This window comes from Dreissena polymorpha, chromosome 9 (genome assembly GCF_020536995.1).
Source record: "Dreissena polymorpha isolate Duluth1 chromosome 9, UMN_Dpol_1.0, whole genome shotgun sequence".
Taxonomy (NCBI): Eukaryota; Metazoa; Mollusca; class Bivalvia; order Myida; family Dreissenidae; genus Dreissena; species Dreissena polymorpha.
This window is the reverse complement of record NC_068363.1, coordinates 36469562-36487190: the sequence shown is the minus strand read 5'-3', so window position 1 is coordinate 36487190 and position 17629 is coordinate 36469562. Positions and strand designations below refer to the sequence as shown.

The window sequence follows — 17629 nt, the reverse complement described above, 5'->3', positions numbered from 1 at the left end:
TTCTACTTTTAGGATAAAAACTTCATAGTACGTGGAAATCGTGAATGTTTTTTTCTGATGGAAAAAAGGAATTAAACAAATAAGCCGCCTCCCCCTCTCCTTCATTCTGTTTGACAAATAGCGTGGCCGGAAAAAAATAACATTATTTTTTAGTTTTAAGAACGAATTGTATTCATTTGTTGATTAATTGCACCATGATTGTTATGGTATAATGCAGCACTTGCATGCTTGCAGTCGGCTTATAGCTAATAAAGTCATAAATGTATTGTTTGATTTGCGTTATGTCTCTTATGCTTATTTTGATGTGAATAATATTTGAGTCAATCAAATAAGGCATTTTTGTATAACTTATATAAGGTCATATGATAAACATATTTAATTTAAATATTGTTTCATACATATTCTTTTCAATTTTTTGTACTTACTTAAATATTATCCATGAACGTATATACACCGTTCCCCAGTTGGAACACATTGAAGTGCCACAGTTGGAACGCACTAAGTTCCCCTGTTAGTATACACCATTCCCCTGTTGGTACACATTGAAGTTCCACAGTTGGTACGCACTTAGTACCCCTGTTGGTATACACCGTTCCCCAGTTGGCACACATCGCAGTTCCTCATTTGGTACGCACATAATTCCCCGGTTTGCATGTAAAATTTTCTTTGATTTACTACCCTATTTATCATAATTTTTATGTCAAAATCGTATTTTAGGTTCGAAACTTGTGTGTTCTTTATCACTTTCAGCTTTCTAGAGTATGTGGAAATGGTGGTCCCCGGTTGGTAGGTTTAGAACACATTTCCCCGGTTGGAAGGTTTTACAAGTATGTGTGTGTGTGTGTGTGTGTGTGTGTGTGTGTGTGTGTGTGTGCGTGCGTGTGTGTTAGACTTTTCTTGTTTATCTGATAAAAGTCCACAGTTTCCATCCAATTCTTTTAAAACTTGTTCAGTGTCTTTATATTAATAAGGACTCAAACCCTATTGATTTTCAGGTCACTAGGTCAAAGGTCAAGGTCACAGTGACTCGAAATAGTAAAATGGTTTCCGGATGATAACTCAAGAATGCTTACGCCTAGGATCGTGAAACTTCATAGGTACATTGATCATGACTGGCATATGACCCCTATTAATTTTCAGTTCAAAGGTCAAGGTCACAGTGACTCGAAACAGTAAAATGGTTTCCGGATGATAACTCAAGAATAATAAGACCTAGGATCATGGAACTTTATAGGAACATTGATCATGACTGGCAGATGACCCCTATTAATTTTCAGGTCACTAGGTCAAAGGTCAAGGTCACAGTGACAAAAAACGTATTCACACAATGGCTGCCACTACAACTGACAGCCGGTATGGGGCATGTTTTACAAACAGCCCTTGTTTAAAAAGAGCAATATCGAAGCAATTAGTCCAGAATGACTTCCCCTTGAATACGAGAAAATTTTGAAATCCCGCTTGTTTCCGCAATTAATTCCAGTTTTCATTCAATTATTTCCTAATTTGCACAGTATCTTCATATCAATGAGGACTTGAACCCTATTGAATATGAGCAGTATCGGAGAAATAAGTACACAGTAATCTCCCCTTGAATTTGAGAAAATTCTCCTTGTTTGCGCGATTAAGTACACAGTTTCCATCCTATTCTTTCCATACTTGCACAGTGTTTATAGCAGTAGAGCGATTCAGGCCCTTGCACGATTAAGTACACAGTTTCCATCCTATTCTTTCCATACTTGCACAGTTTTTATAGCAGTAGAACGATTCAGGCCCTCATGGGCCTCTTGTTATACATAGGTATTGTCCAAAAATGGTAAGAAAGTAGTAAACTTATTTTTGAAAAAAAATTATGAGCTATTGTCATCACCTTGGCGTCGGTGTCCGGTTAAGTTTTGCGCTTAGGTCCACTTTTCTCATAAAGTATCAATGCTATTGCATTCAAACTTGGTACACTTACTTACTATCATGAGGGGACTGGGCAGGCAAAGTTAGCTAACTCTGGTTTGCATTTTGACAGAATTATGTGCCCTTTTATACTAAGAAAATTGAAAATTTTGGTTAAGTTTTGTGTTTAGGTCCACTTTTTTCCTAAAGTATCAAAGCTATTGCTTTCATACTTGCAACACTTACTAACTATCGTAAGGGGACTGTGCAGGCAAAGTTATGTAACTCTGACTGGCATTTTGACGGAATTATGGGCCCTTTATACTTGAAAATTTGGTTAAATTTTGTGTTTTGGTCCACTTTACCCCTAAAGTATCATAGATATTGCTTTCATACTTGGAACACTCGCAAACTATCATAAGGGAACAGTAAAGGACAAGTTGCATAACTCTGGTTGTCATTTTTACAGAATTATGGCCCTTTTTTGACTTAGTAACTTTGAATATATGGTTACATTTTGTGTTTAGGCCATAACTTTTTCACTTTTGAAGATAGCAACTTGATATTTGGCATGCATGTGTATCTCATGGAGCTGCACATTTTGAGTGGTGAAAGGTCAAGGTCATCCTTCCAGGTCAAATGTCAAATTTATTGTGTCTGTCCGTCCGAAAACTTTAACATTGGCCATAACTTTTTCAATATTGAAGATAGCAACTTGATATTTGGCATGCATGTGTATCTCATGGAGCTGAACATTTTGACTGGTGAAAGGTGAAGGTTTTAGGTCATCCTTCAAGGTCAAATATATGGCGTGTGTCCGTCCGAACCCTTTAACATTGGCCATAATTTTTATGTCCCTCACCCACTATAGTGGGTGACATATTGTTTTTGCCCTGTCTGTCTGTTGGTCTGTTTGCTCCAACTTTAACATTTGCAATAACTTTTTCAATATTCAAGATAGCAATTTGGTATTTGGTATGCATGTGTATCTCATGGAGCTGCACATTTTGAGTGGTGAAAGGTCAAGGTCATTCTTCAAGTTCAGAGGTCAAATATATGTGGCCAAAATCGCTAATTTTACGAATACTTTTGCAATATTGAAGATAGCAAGGGGCGCAGAAGGGGACATAGTGTTTTTGACAAACACATTTCTTGTTTTAATATTGAAGATAGCAACTTGATATTTGGCATGCATAAACTGGTGGAAGTTCAAGGTCATGGTCATCCTCTAAGGTCAAAAAAAATAATTTCAAAGTGGCGTTCTCATGAAGCTGCACATTTTGAGTGGTGGAAGTTCAAGGTCATCCTTCAAGGTCAAGGTCATCCTTCAAGGTCAAAGGTAATAAAAAAACAAAAAAATCAAAACGGCGTTCTCATGAAGCTGCACATTTTGAGTGGTGGAAGTTCAAGGTCAAGGTCATCCTTCAAGATCAAAGGTAAAAAAAATAAATTTTCAAAGCGGCGTTATCATGAAGCTGTACATTTTGAGCGGTGGAAGTTCAAGGTCAAAGGTCAAAAACAAATATTTCAAAATTCAAAGCGGCGTTATCATGAAGCTGCACATTTTGAGTGGTGGAAGGTCAAGGTCATCCTTGAAGGACAAAAAAACAAATTCAAAGCGGCGTTCTCATGAAGCTGCACATTTTGAGTGGTGGAAGTTCAAGGTCAAGATCATCCTTCAAGGTTAAGGTCATTCTTTAAGGTCAAAGGTAAACAATATATATAAATAATTTAAAAGCGGCGTTCTCATGAAGCTGCACATTTTGAGTGGTGGAAGTTCAAGGTGAAGGTCATTCTTCAAGGTCAAGGTCATCCTTCAAGGATAAAGGTAAAAAAAAAATAATTTCAAAACGGTGTTATCATGAAGCTGCACATTTTGAGTGGTGGAAGTTCAAGGTCAAGGTCATCCTTCAAGGTCAAGGTCATCCTTCAAGGTCAAAAAAATATATTTCAAAGCAGCATTTTCATAAACCTTCACATTTTGAGTGGTGGAAGTTCAAGGTCAAGGTCATCCTTCAAGGTCAAAGGTAAAAAAAGAAGATATTTTTTTCAAAGCAGCGCAATAGGGGGCATTGTGTTTCTGACTAACACATCTGTTGTTCTTTTCAAACATGGTTAAAAAACACAAATATTTATTTTTATTATTTTATTTTTGAAATACCGCCCAACCATCCCTCCCAAGAATTCCCCCCCCCCCCCCCCCCCCAAAAAAAAAATATTTGTTTTTTGCATTTTTGGAATATAATATAATAAATGACCACACACCCACACTATACACCCCTCTCCACTCCACCCCTCCCTCCTTTGTGATTGAAATTATTGAGATAGGTCCCTACACTTTTAAAAAGAAAAATAGATGAGCGGTCTGCACCCGCAAGGTGGTGCTCTTGTTTTTACCATGCAACAGTCATTGTCCACTGCTAACGTAAGTATGTGTATGATAAAAAAAACCACAGACTTTGTTATTCTTGAAGTTCTAATAAAATACATAGCTCGATATGTCATTAAGGATTTTTTATGAATATTCACAGTTGAAGGACCTGCAACTAACATATTTTTATGCCCCCGGAAGGGTGTCATATAGCAGTTGAACTGTCCGTCAGTCAGTCTGTCCGTCTGTAAAAAAAAACAACCTTTAACATTGGCCATAACTTTTTCAATATTCAAGATAGCAACTTGATATTTGGCATGCATGTGCATCTCATGAAGCTGCACATTTTGAGTGGTGAAAGGTCAAGGTCAAGGTCATCCTTCAAAGGCAAAGGTAAAAATAATAATAATAAAAATTTCAAAACGGCCTTCTCATGAAGCTGCAGATTTTGAGTGGTGATAGTTCAGGGTCAAGGTCATCCTTCAAGGTCAAAGGTAAAAACAAAAACAATTTTTTTATTATTGTTTCAAAGCGGTGCAATAGGGGGCATTGTGTTTCTGACGAACACATCTCTTTTTTATTTAAAATTCGAGCTGCCAAATGTCTGAAGGCAACCATTTTTTGAAACACAAAAGTAAAGCTGAACATCATAAATGTACAGAATTGAAATGTTAAGAAGCTACAAAGGGTAGTGACTCTGAATCTGGCAGTGGCAAATGCTCATCACCTGCTTGATAATGTGCGAGTCAGATTCTGGGTTAACTGTAAACTGACTGGCGGTAGTATTTCCACACAAAACATTCAGTTTATGTGTGCCTTTCGAGTCAATTTTTTGTATTTTACTTCGATATTACTTCGAATTATGTGACATTTGTAGACTGCGTCCGATTTCCGTATTTTTTTACCCAAATTTACTCTTTCGAACCACAGTAATGTTAAAAGTGAAACTAGTCCACATTATTTACCTCAGACCATCGATATCGATTCTCAACCAATTTACAATATAATGTGAAAATACTGAGCTGAAGTCGGGGATTGAACCCACGACCTCCTGAGTGGTAGTCAGACACTTTAACCACGTCGCTAAAGAGCTAGCCCAACAGCAAGGCTGTTGGAAGTGACCTTAATTCACTACAAATAATTTATGCGTACACTTGGTTATCAATTGTTGTACACATACCTGATAATTCTGAATAATCCAGCACTTGAATTTTTAAAAGCTAATTCTGATCCAAAATGACCGTAAATGTGTCTTAAGAAATGCATGGACACAAGCAGCCGCCATTTTGTCTGAAGTCTCAATATCGCAAAATTGAATTATGGAACACTCGATGCGATGACGTTCTATGAATTGGCATGTTTAAACGCGGCGCCTGATTATTAAAAACACGGTACCAACCGGGATGCACGTTTTTCGGCTTCGATTATTTCGGTTGGAAATTGGGATTTTGTTTTGATTATTGGGAAAAAACATCCATATGTGGCATTGGGAATGGGTCCGACTATCGAACCCGTGAGATAGGCAGAAAAAGGCCTGGTTTAGGTTTCGAAAAATGCTCATAACTTCTATTTCCCTTCAGATGTTACCTTCATATTTGGTATGCATGTGTATATGGACAAGACCTTTCCGTACGCACACAAATTTTGACCCCTTTGACCTTGACCGTGATCTTAGGGTCGGTGTTTAGGTTTCAAAATCTGGGTTTAGGTTTCGAAAAAGCATTTTTAGGGGGCATATGTCTTCGGATGGAGACAGCTCTTGTTTCCCTATATTTTTCACATGTTTAATGCCAGGGTGCCACCCCAAGCCTCAAAATGAATCAGGGGGGGGGGGGGGGGGGGGGTTCTTCTATAATATGGATATTAAAGAAACTGTATACCTTATCATTCATCCCTATAAGTTTAATCATATAACATTATCTTAAAAAAAGAAATGACAGTATTATGTATGATAACTTGTGAATTGTGAAGTATTTTTGTCCGTTGTTCTGCTTAAATAACAGTTGAACTTTGGACAGTTCAGTATTTTTAGCTCATCTATTTTTTGAAAAAAAATTATGAGCTATTGTCATCACCTTGGCGTCGGCGTCGGCGTTGGCGTCGGCGTCCGGTTAAGTTTTGCGTTTAGGTCCACTTTTCTCAGAAAGTATCAATGCTATTGCATTCAAACTTGGTACACTTACTTACTATCATGAGGGGACTAGGCAGGCAAAGTTAGATAACTCTGGCGTGCATTTTGACAGAATTATGTGCCCTTTTTATACTTAAAAAATTGAAAATTTTGGTTAAGTTTTGCGTTTAGTTCCACTTTTCTCAGTAAGTATCAATGCTATTGCATTCAAACTTGGTACACTTACTTACTATCATGAGGGGACTGGGCAGGCAAAGTTAGATAACTCTGGCATGCATTTTGACAGAATTATGTGCCCTTTTTATACTTAGAAAATTGACAATTTTGGTTAAGTTTTGTGTTTAGGTCCATTTTATTCCTTAAGCATCAAAGCTATTGCTTTCATACTTGCAACACTTACTATCATAAGGGGACTGTGCAGGCAAAGTAATGTAACTCTGACTGGCATTTTGACAGAATTATGTGCCCTTTTTATACTTAGAAAATTGAAAATTTGATTAAGTTTTGTGTTTAGGTCCACTTTATTCCTACAGTATCAAAGCTATTGCTTTCATACTTGCAAGATTTATGAACTATCATAAGGGGACGGTGCAGGCAAAGTTATGTAACTCTGACTGGCATTTGGACGGAATTATGGGCCCTTTATACTTAGAAAATTGAAAATTTGGTTAAGATTTATGTTTTGGTCACTTTACCCCTAAAGTATCATAGATATTGCTTTCATACTCACAAACTATCATAAGGGTACAGTAAAAGGACAAGTTGCATAACTCTGGTTGTCATTGTTACGGAATTATGGCCCTTTTTTGACTTAGTAACTTTTAATATATGGTTAAATTTTGTGTTTCGATCCACTCGAAGTATCAAGGCTATTGCTTTCAAACTTCAAATACTTACATGCTATCATGAGGTTACTGTACCTGGCAACTTGAATTTTACTTTGACCTTTGAATGACCTTGACTCTCAAGGTCAAATTATTAAATTTTGCTAAAATTGCCATAACTTCTTTATTTATGATTAGATTTGATTGATACTTTGATGAAACTACTCTTACCTGACATACCACAATAGACTTCACCCAAACCATCCCCCGTGCCCTCCCCCCTCTCCCCCCCCTCCCCCCCCCCCCTAATTTTTTTTTTTTTTTTTTTTTTTATAAGATCATCTCACAAATGACCACCACACCCTCACACTATACCCCCACCCCACCCCCCCCACCCCCCCCCCCCAAATTATTTTTTTGATTTTTTTTTTTTTTTTTTTTTTTTTTAAGATCATCTCACAAATTATCACCACACCCTCACACTATACCCCCCCCCCCCCCCCGATTTATTTTTTTATTTTTTTTTTTTCGCTTTTTTGGAAGATAATGTAATAAATGTCCACAACCCCACACTATACACCCCTCTTCACTCCACTCCTCCCTCCTTTGTGATTGAAAATGAGAGTCCCTTCACCTTTAAAAAGAAAATAGATGAGCGGTCTGCACCCGCAAGGCGGTGCTCTTGTTAAGAATTGGCACCATGGCGATTATAAGGAAACAGTCTTAAAGGGATCTTTTCACGGTTTGGTAAATTGACAAAATTGAAAAAAGTTGTTTCAGATTCGCAAATTTTCGTTTTAGTTATGATATTTGTGAGGAAACCGTATTACTGAACATTTACCATAGTCCAATATAGCCATTATATGTATCTTTTGACGATTTGAAAACCTAAAAATTATAAAGCGTTGCAACGCGAAACGATTGAATAATTTGGAGAGTTCTGTTTTTGTCGTTTAAATTTACGAAACTACGAAGATTGCTTATATAAGGTATAAAATACAAATACCGTTCATGCTCGGCGGAATAGCCGAGAGGGCTAATGCGTTTTTACTTCAGACTAACTCCAGGACTCCGGGGGTCACTGGTTCGAGCCCTGGTACCAGCTACTTTTTTTCCTTGTTTTAATTTATTCTTGATTTTTTTCTGGAGCTTTTAAGATCCAATGTTTACATTTATCAATATAAAGCATTTAATGACAAACTTCAAAATATGCCAAAATCTGTGAAAAGGCCCCTTTAAGCATCGACTGCAAAATCATTTATATTTTTGGCATGAATTTAAAAAAAACAACGCTTTCTGTATATGTAAATTTATGGATTTCTGAGATTAGAAAACTAAGATGACATTGGGTCGTTCAATTTTATTATGTTTTCTAAATGTCGGAATGGTAAATTTTGTGGATTGGTTAACCCAGAAAATAAAGGACAACAACTGTCCCACAAGACAACAAATGTCCCACAAGACAACTAATGTACCACAAGACAACTAATGTCCCACAATTAATGATGATTTTACTACAAAAAATTAGTGAAATCAAACAACAAAACATACCACAGACGTGTAAACATTCCAAGACATTGGGCCATATGTCTTCAGTTCTCAGCTGTTGTTGCCCTTTGTTTCAGCTACACCCTGCTGTGCTCCAGTGTTGTACGGGAGGAGTCACTGAGCCCACAGGAGTTTGCCCGGGACATGCTGCCCTCCCTGCTTGACCTGGTCAAGGACACGGTGCCCAACGTACGCATCACGCTGGCCAAGACATTGTACTCATATATCAACAATGAAAGTAAGGCTCCTTGATATTTAGTTTAAATGGTGCTAAATATTTATGGTTGTACTACTATATCACAAATGAAAGTACGGGTACCTGCTATTTAATTAAAATAGTGCTTAAGATTTATGCTTGTACTTTGATAAGGGCTTTCCACAGGCCATTTAACGATCCCTCTCCGGGGCGCTTGAATTTCGAAATCAGAGTCCCCGGGGCGCTTGAAATTTTCCGATCAGTGTATTTTTCAGTAAAAGAAAGTGGAGATTGTCAAAAAAAATCAAGGTTTCGCTATCAGTTTATCAATATTACCTCTTTTTAAAGAGCACTCGGTACCTACTTTCACAAGTAATCGCCATAAACACCACATGGGGTAATGGATAATCCACTGATAAGAGAATAGCATGATGCGCGTAACGATTATTCTAGCCACATTACACAGTCATTTAAATGCTGACAAGGATGTATCAGGTAACTTTACAGTCGTCAAACTGTGATGTTCATCGTCCAATTGGTTACGCGAATGCTTATGAGGGCGGGGTTAACTATCAACAATTATTTTTGATTGACGTCGGGCACGAAGTAAGAGTTTATCGCAGCTTGATTAGCAAGAAGTTGTACCATTTACGTAATATAAAACCGGTAATTAGAACAGTACATTAAAGACGGTTTCGGGCATCATCATTACACATTTTTACTGTAAACAAGTGTAACCTATGACTAATAATTAATACGAGAAATTAATTGCAAGTGGTAAACAATTAATTACTTATAGCGAGTAAGTTGTGCAAATAACTCCCAGTTACAATTATGCGATAACAATTTAATTCCAGTACATGTATATTTCATCATGTCCATTTATAGAACTGATTCACCTCGTTTTTCTGACATTTATTCGACACGTAATGCGCTGTAACAAATTTTCGTTGAATTAATTACGCACACTTGTAAATGTTTTGTCCGATAATCGATATTTAGAAGACTGATGATGGCAACCGGCCGTAATCCTCGTGGACAACATGAATTTCATGCATAATTCCATCAAAACATTTATTCAACTCGTAAAGTGTTTAAACAAATTTTCGTTGAATTCATAAGGCAACTGTTAATATTTGTTGAAATCTCAAATGGGAATAATTAAATTTATAATCCGAAACCCATTCCCGTAAGTCGGTGTTAACGGGTTTTTAATCCGAAACACACTTCCGAATGTAAATGTTACTGCAACGATAAAATATTCTTGCTTCAAATTTGCAGTGCAAATTTATTTTGTGTCGAATCTTTTTCTCAATTAAAAAGAGCTCGAGAATAATGCAGCATGTACAACGTCGCGTCATTTGCATAGAAAGCGTGAGTGTATTGAGCGTTTTAACAAGCACTCAACACGTCAGGGGATTGACGCACGTTCAGAGGCAATATTTCATCAAATCTATAAATAGTCACTAAAAATTTATTTGATACTAAAGAAAAATGGCAAGGTTTGTGTTAAAGAAATAATTGAGAGCTTTTATCGAAAATATTTAACAGAAAGTGATTTATAAAAACGGAATAAACGGGATTATCGGGTAATAAATAGAAACTTGAAAAGTAGTTAATATACAGTTATAGAGTCGGGTTGAAACGGATGTATTGGGGAATCGTTCGAGTCAGGATTTTACTATCTGTGCGGGAAAGTTTTAAAACAATTAAACAATATAAAGAATTATATATATTTTTAAATGACCGGGGGATTTTCTTGAAGAGTCATAGTGCACCAAATGAGGTCTTTTGACGCTGTTTTTCTTTGAGTTATAACGCACCACAGAACATCAATTGACACGTGAATTTTTTTTTTTAATCAACGGCGGGAGGGGACACCCCTCCCCAACCACCCCTATCAGCCCCGGGGCGCCTGACAAAAAACCTTTGGAAAGCACTGCTGATGTAAACCATGAAAGTAGTGGTACATTCTATTAAATTTACATAGTCCTCAAGATTTATGCTTTTACTCAGATGTCAACGAATGAAAGTACAGGTACTTGATATTTTATTAAAATGGTGCTAAAGATTTATGCTTGTACTACTATGGGTACCTGCTGTTTAATTTTAGTTGTGCCAAAACCCTGTGGAATCACAAGTTTTATCGTGTATATATGTTTACTGTTTGGATTAGACTTGCGTTTGTTTTATTTTTTAACAAAATACGAGAAAAAAATTGAATCCAAACTACATGCAAGCATGAAGCATATTTACTCAGTTATAAGGTGGCTTGGCTAAAGTGGGGGGTCTGGACTGTTGCAGCAATCATTTCATATTTGCATTGACTTGCTAGTAAGACTGTGTAGAAAAATGCAGATAATGTTATTACAATTATTGTGTCCTTAAGTATACGGGCCCTCTGCGCTTTCTTGACTTGCATCGACAGTTCCAAGGGGGATGAACCTAAATTGGATTATATTGTTTGTTGCTCTTGGTCTGGCATTTAAGTTGTGGATAGGATAAGATTTCTCTCTCATGTTTAATCGTTATTAATATCATCTAGACAGTTTGTAATTGACATGAGGCTCCCTCTGGGAAAACCATGCTTAATGCATGTGCATAAAGTGTGGTCCTTGATTAGCCTGTGCAGTCCACACAGGCTAGTCCACACAGGCTAATTAGGGACAGCGCCTCAAGCTTAAAGTGGGTAGTCTCTTAGAAGGGATTTCCTTTATACGAAAGATAACATAAAAGCAGACTGCACAAGCTAATCTTTTATTTCATCATGAAACTTAATGGGTGTTTGCTTAAAACAATAACCTTACACTAAGTTATTGTACAGTTTTTGTGCTGATGATCCTTTTGGTGGTACTCATCAATAAACACAATTTATTTGGTGGGGGATAACAATGCTAACAATTTGCTTGTTATTGAAATTGTTTGTGTGGAATGTTTAGTAACGTGGGCTCCTGTATGTTCCATGTACAGAGTACAGTGGGTGTGAGGGCCATTCCAGCGTGTCCGAGGTGGAGGAAGTGATGTCACAGCTGAGGTTGGACAGCGACCGCGACGTGCGCTTCTACTGCTCACCCGAGGCCTATCAGGAAACTACTGCCTATTCAGACGACACTAATAGTCTAAATGAATACCAGGTAGATTTCAGGCTAGCTGACCAGCTCTCACAATGGGTAAAAACACTTCAGATGAACACAGGGCTCCAGATAGGAATTGTGGGCTGGGGAGCTTTAATCTCGTAGTGTTAGATAGGTTGGTAGAGAAATTGGTTGTTAACTATTAAGTCCAAGACAAAGTTAAATCTTGGTCATCAGAATTTTTGTACAAATAAATTGAGTGGGCGGGAAAGAAATGTAATTCAATTGTGAAGTTTGTTAAAAGAGTGAATCATTTTTCACAGAGCAATACAAATGAAAAATCACTTTTTGTCATTTTGATCATTAATGTGTGCATCATACAAACTTGCAATCATAGTAAAGTGAAATGTAAAAAAGCCTGAATTTTACAATAAAAAAAGTTAACAAGCATTGAAGCTGTTTTGATATGTATCAGAAACATGGAAATAACCAGTTTAAATTGAGTTTTTCTATATATTGCCTAAGATTCTATATCCTTTCATAACTAACAGTTAGGATTCTTATCTGGAGTTCTACTTATGTTTATGTGCATGCAAAATTTGACTGTTTTTAATTCTTGATGCTTTAAAGAAGTTCAAAATATCATGCTGTAAGTTGTTCTTAACATGATGTATAAAGTAATTAAAACATTTTATTAAATTCCTAAATGCGACATATTGCTTCAATGGTATTCTTCATCACTATTATGACAAAATCTTGTTTAAAAATAGTGATTTAATGTACATTTGCATTCCCCACAGAGTGAACATTGCCCTTGACCTTTGACCTGTTCCCATGTCTTGAAGCTGGTGTTTTGATTTCCTCTTTAACTACTGTGTGAATTTTATGATCATAAACATGAGAATTTTGAGTGGAACAAGGTTTGACAGAATTATGTCCCTTTGTTTTTTAATGCTCTTCGGAATATATATCGGCTTGGTCTGGTGCCCCATTATGATTTGCGGGGGCATATGTATCTAGGACACATTGCTAGTTTTATTTGAAGATTATTTTTTATGCTTCCCCAAAATTTATTTTTGGGGGAGCAAATAGTCGCCGCTTCTTCTGTCCGTGTGTGGGTCTTTCTGTACTTCCATGCACAATTTTTGTCTGGGCTATTTCTCAGCAACTAATGTCCGGAATTCAATGAAACTTTATGGGAAGCTTCACTACCAAGAGGAGATGTGCATATTATCAGCGGGTTCTGGTCGGATGATTTTTCACAGAGTTATGGCCCTTTGAAATTTTCTTTAAAAAAATTCTTGTCCCCCCAACTACTGTGCCCTCAAGATGTTTCTTTTTATCTGAATATATAGTGCAATATTGTGCAAAAAAAACACTTTCGGGAGCATCGCCCTTCTCCGACGGTTTCTTGTTGTTCTTAGGCTTAATTTGTGTACTCTTTTCTTATTTACAGTATTCAGGAGGAATGTAAACAGATTCTGACTGTCGAAAAAAAATGTCTGAAAAGCTGTGATCATTGGATTACATTTGTGGTGGGCTGGCTCCTGGACTCTTGGGTTCACATTAAAGCTACTAGCAGAAGATTGGATGCAATAAACATTTTGATGCAACTTGCAAATTATGTTTATTCACTGTTTGTACCCATAGCTGTGCCAGGAGAAGATAATGCAAGCTCAATTGGCTTGCATGCACTAATGATTTGATATAACAGTACATTTTGGGATGGGCTCTGTGAAAAGGGGGTAATAATATGTGCATAAAGTGTCAGCCAAGATAGCCTGTGCAGTCCGCACAGGCTAATCATGGAGGACACTTTCCGCTTGTATTGTATTTTTCGTTGAAAGGATGACTGTTCTTGACGAAAATCCAATTAAGGTGGAAATGGTCATTCCTGAATAGCCTGTGCGCACTGTTAAGGTTAATCTGGGACGACACTTTGTACAAATTCATTTAACCCCCTTTTCACAGAGCCCGGCCCATTTGAAGTACGGTTCTGTTGATTGTTCACGTAATAAAAAAGATAAGCCAGTACAGAACAAGACTCATTGTTCAATGACACTTTTCTGAGATGTGATCATTGTTTTCTTTAAAATAGATGGGCTCAATCTTGGTACAATTCTAGTGTGTGTTTTTACAACACATTTTAATTTATCCAAATTTAATGTTAATGAAAATAAAGCAATAACATTTACTGTAATTTCTTTCACTTATAAATAACATCGGCCTGTATTAACAATATTACATTGATCTTTCATTCAGTTAGAAATTGTATCATTTAGTTACATATTTTTTTAAGAAAGCATTTAAAACAAACCGTGTTTTGTGTGAAAGTTGTTTATAATTTACATAAAGCTAGTTTTTTAAAAACAATTTACTGACATTAATATAAGCAAGTGAAAACATAGTTGGTATTTCGAAAACCAGATTTCAGTCTTTTCAAATTCTTTCTGCTTGCCCATCCATTGTGGTGATATTCTGCCAGTCACAGATCTTGTAGTATTTTGTTATGCATGTGGGTCTTTGAGAAATGCTCTTTAAATATGTTTCTGAACAATATGTGTTTGTTTTTTGTGTATCAGTTAAGAAGTTGGTATCTTGGTGTATTAATACGTTTTAATTAATAGGCTGCACATAATACATTTGTAATATTATTTTTTATATATAAATGTTCTTTTTTAACTTATTTGCATCGGTGAATATTTTATTAATATCAAACATAAATTATATTTGTAAGAACATTTTTAGAGGTAGCATTATCAAAAACCATTTTAAATTGTTATCAAAATACTACATGACAGCAGAGATTTGTCAGATTTTCCACCATGATGGGGTCTTTTTGTAATTTACAATTTTACGAGAGGATAGCAAGTTTTTTTTAAAGTATAATTTGCCATGTGGGATGAGTGTAACAATGGCCTGCATGTATGCATAATACAATTAATCTGTGTTGCCATAAGATAATGTGTCAGTGAATTATATGTTTATATTAATTCTAATGTGTTTCTGTGATAAATGTTTGATATTGATTAAAGCATGAACTTTGTTTGGAAGTTATTTGCCTTATTTTTGTGTTTTACTGTGCAAAAATTAAGGAGTGCTCTAAACAGTGAAGGGGGACCACTCTGATTTCTCAGGCCTTCCGAGAGTTACCTACCATTCTACTATTTTATGGGAACATGTTTTGTATTCTTCAAAAAAAATGTGCACATTTCGTCTTCTATGCATGATGTTATATGCATTTCATCAGCACATTATAAGTGTTGCAAAGTAATGTTTTGCTTATTGTGTGATTAATTGAAATTCATGTATTCTTAAAATCTTAATAATTAACATTTAGCTTGTAAACTTTTAATGTGTGTGTGTAATAAATTTAATTATTTAGTAATTAGTGTAATAAGTTAAAATTTCTAATGAATTAATATGCAAATGAATTGATATGCGAATGCATAATGAAATGTGTTTTGTAAAAGAATCAAGTTTTTATGAACTTATTGCTTCTTCTGTATGGTCTTATATTTGGATACTTATTATTCCCCGCCAAAGGCACAGGGATACCTTTTCCAGGGTATTAACAGTCAGTCCACCTGTCACAATTTTTTTTCGGAGGATATCAATTTGCTTGTGGTTTTTTATAAAGTTGCCTGAAAAAGTTCTTTTTGAAACTTGAATAATACTGTAAGTCTCTTTTATATTTACCAGTATACCAGTATGGTCCAAATTATCAAGTTCTTAGTCCCATCAGGGACGATCTACTTCTTCATCGAGGGCTGGATTTAAACAATAATACTTGATTTACACATGTTAAATTGATATTATATATATTATTCCACGCTTGATTCTTTATTTATCATGTTAACATAGTTCTTTTCAGCTTGTCGTCTGTTAATGGGGTAGACTTTATATCAATGGGCGGTTGTTAGAACGGTACCTAGATAAATGAATAAGCGTGGGTGTTTGGTAGTCAAATGTCTTTCAAATGATTTTTGGTGCCAGAATAGCATTAGATGTTGACATGTTTGTGTTTATGTCATTTTGTTGTAAACTAATTTAAGGTATCATGTTAAATAGTTAGCTTGAAAATTTGACATAGAACGTTGTTAGCTCATAATAAAAATAGTTTTTGTTTTTTTGTTTTTTTCAGCAATTAAGACAATCTCATCCTAGTAGAAGTGTTGAACTGTTTTCATCGTAGATTATTTCCTGCAATTCAAAGAATGCTTTGAGGAAAATCCTTAGTTTCAAATTTATAGTAAAACAGTCTTTCATACTCATACTTATAATAGTTTATTGGTCTGACTCAGCCGAACGTTTAACAGACTAACATAAAAGACAATTATCTTTAAACAGATTGTTCACATGATGTTTATGCTTTTAAAACGGCCAGATATGGCAACAACTATATTCATAGTCAGTGTATTACAAATATGAAGCACAATATTGGTTAATTTTGATATTCGAGAAAAAGTTAACAAGAAATAGGTTTTTATATTTTATTTGTTTTTAAAGTCTTAACATCGCAAGTTGTGTCTGTAAAGGCCTGTGAATGTCTTATGCATTGTCTTGCTTATTCCGCGTTGTAACTTGAATAACCTAAAAAGTGTATTAGGATTTTTATTGTATATGATTTTGTTTTAGTTTGATGAATAAAAGCTTCTGTATGTATATTTATTTATTTACCAGATTATTTCATATATTTCAAAATAGTGTTAAATTTCAAAGATGCCTATACACTGTTTGTCAAAGAAAATTACGGTTGGGAATAAACATAATAATTTATTGGAGTCTTGATTTTGTACCCATTTAACGTTCTTAAACAATTGAGCTTCTTGAAAACAGGGCGTCGTTCATTTACGTAACGTTTCGTCACAGATTAGCGTGCATGGTCCTTTTACTGTCCGTACATGCTTATCAGGGACGACACTTGTATTTGTTTAAAGTCTCTATAACGCTAAAAATCAACGAAAATTTCGTTAAGTATTTCGCAAAATAAAGTTAACACCTTAACAATCAGTGTTCCTTACAGCAATAGCCAAAAATTTCCACGCCAGATGTGGTATGATTACATAGATTTTTATTTATTTGTGGCCACAATTAATTCCCGCGAAAATATCTATTCATACGACACACGAACACCATTTTAGTGTTCATGTGTCGTATGAATAGATATGCAAAACAATAATAAAAACGAGCATTTTGTATCTACAAACATCTATTGTACCAGACCACATCTGGCGTTGAAATTTCGGCAATTGCCATAAGGAACACTGATTGTTAATTGGTTAAGTTTATTTAACGAACAATTGTACGAAATTTTCGTTGATTTTGAGTAGTAATGTTACTTTAAAGGAGGTCTCTTTTTAGATAAAATCCTGTTAAGGCGAATCTGGGACAACACTGTGCACGTGCATTAAGCCCTTTTTTCCCAGAGCGAGACTGTTGTAATGTAGCTTCGTTAAATGTGTTTTAGTTCGAACTGTTCAAGATTTATTATACCCCCATTACCATTGGTAATGGGGGGCTATTTAGGAGTCAGTTTGTTGGTCGGTCTGTCTGTCTCAAAAATTTCGTCCGATCTTCACCAAATTTGCTGTATCTAGT

At 35.8% G+C, this 17629-nt stretch overlaps 1 protein-coding gene across 4 annotated transcripts in view; it reads left to right on the top strand.

Annotated features, from left to right (window-relative positions):
* LOC127843684 (serine/threonine-protein phosphatase 4 regulatory subunit 1-like) overlaps positions 1–16807 on the top strand; it is a 70500-nt gene extending 53693 nt beyond the window's left edge. For 3 of the 4 annotated variants that reach the window (XM_052373401.1, XM_052373397.1, XM_052373400.1), the window contains 3 exons: positions 8836–8996; positions 11925–12124; positions 13485–16807. In XM_052373401.1, coding sequence (XP_052229361.1) covers positions 8836–8996; positions 11925–12124; positions 13485–13502 — 379 coding nt within the window. In that variant the 3' untranslated portion in view covers positions 13503–16807. The remainder of the gene's footprint in view (positions 1–8835; positions 8997–11924; positions 12125–13484) is intronic. The other variant, XM_052373399.1, reaches the window with a different exon arrangement.
* Positions 16808–17629: the final 822 nt, after the last annotated feature.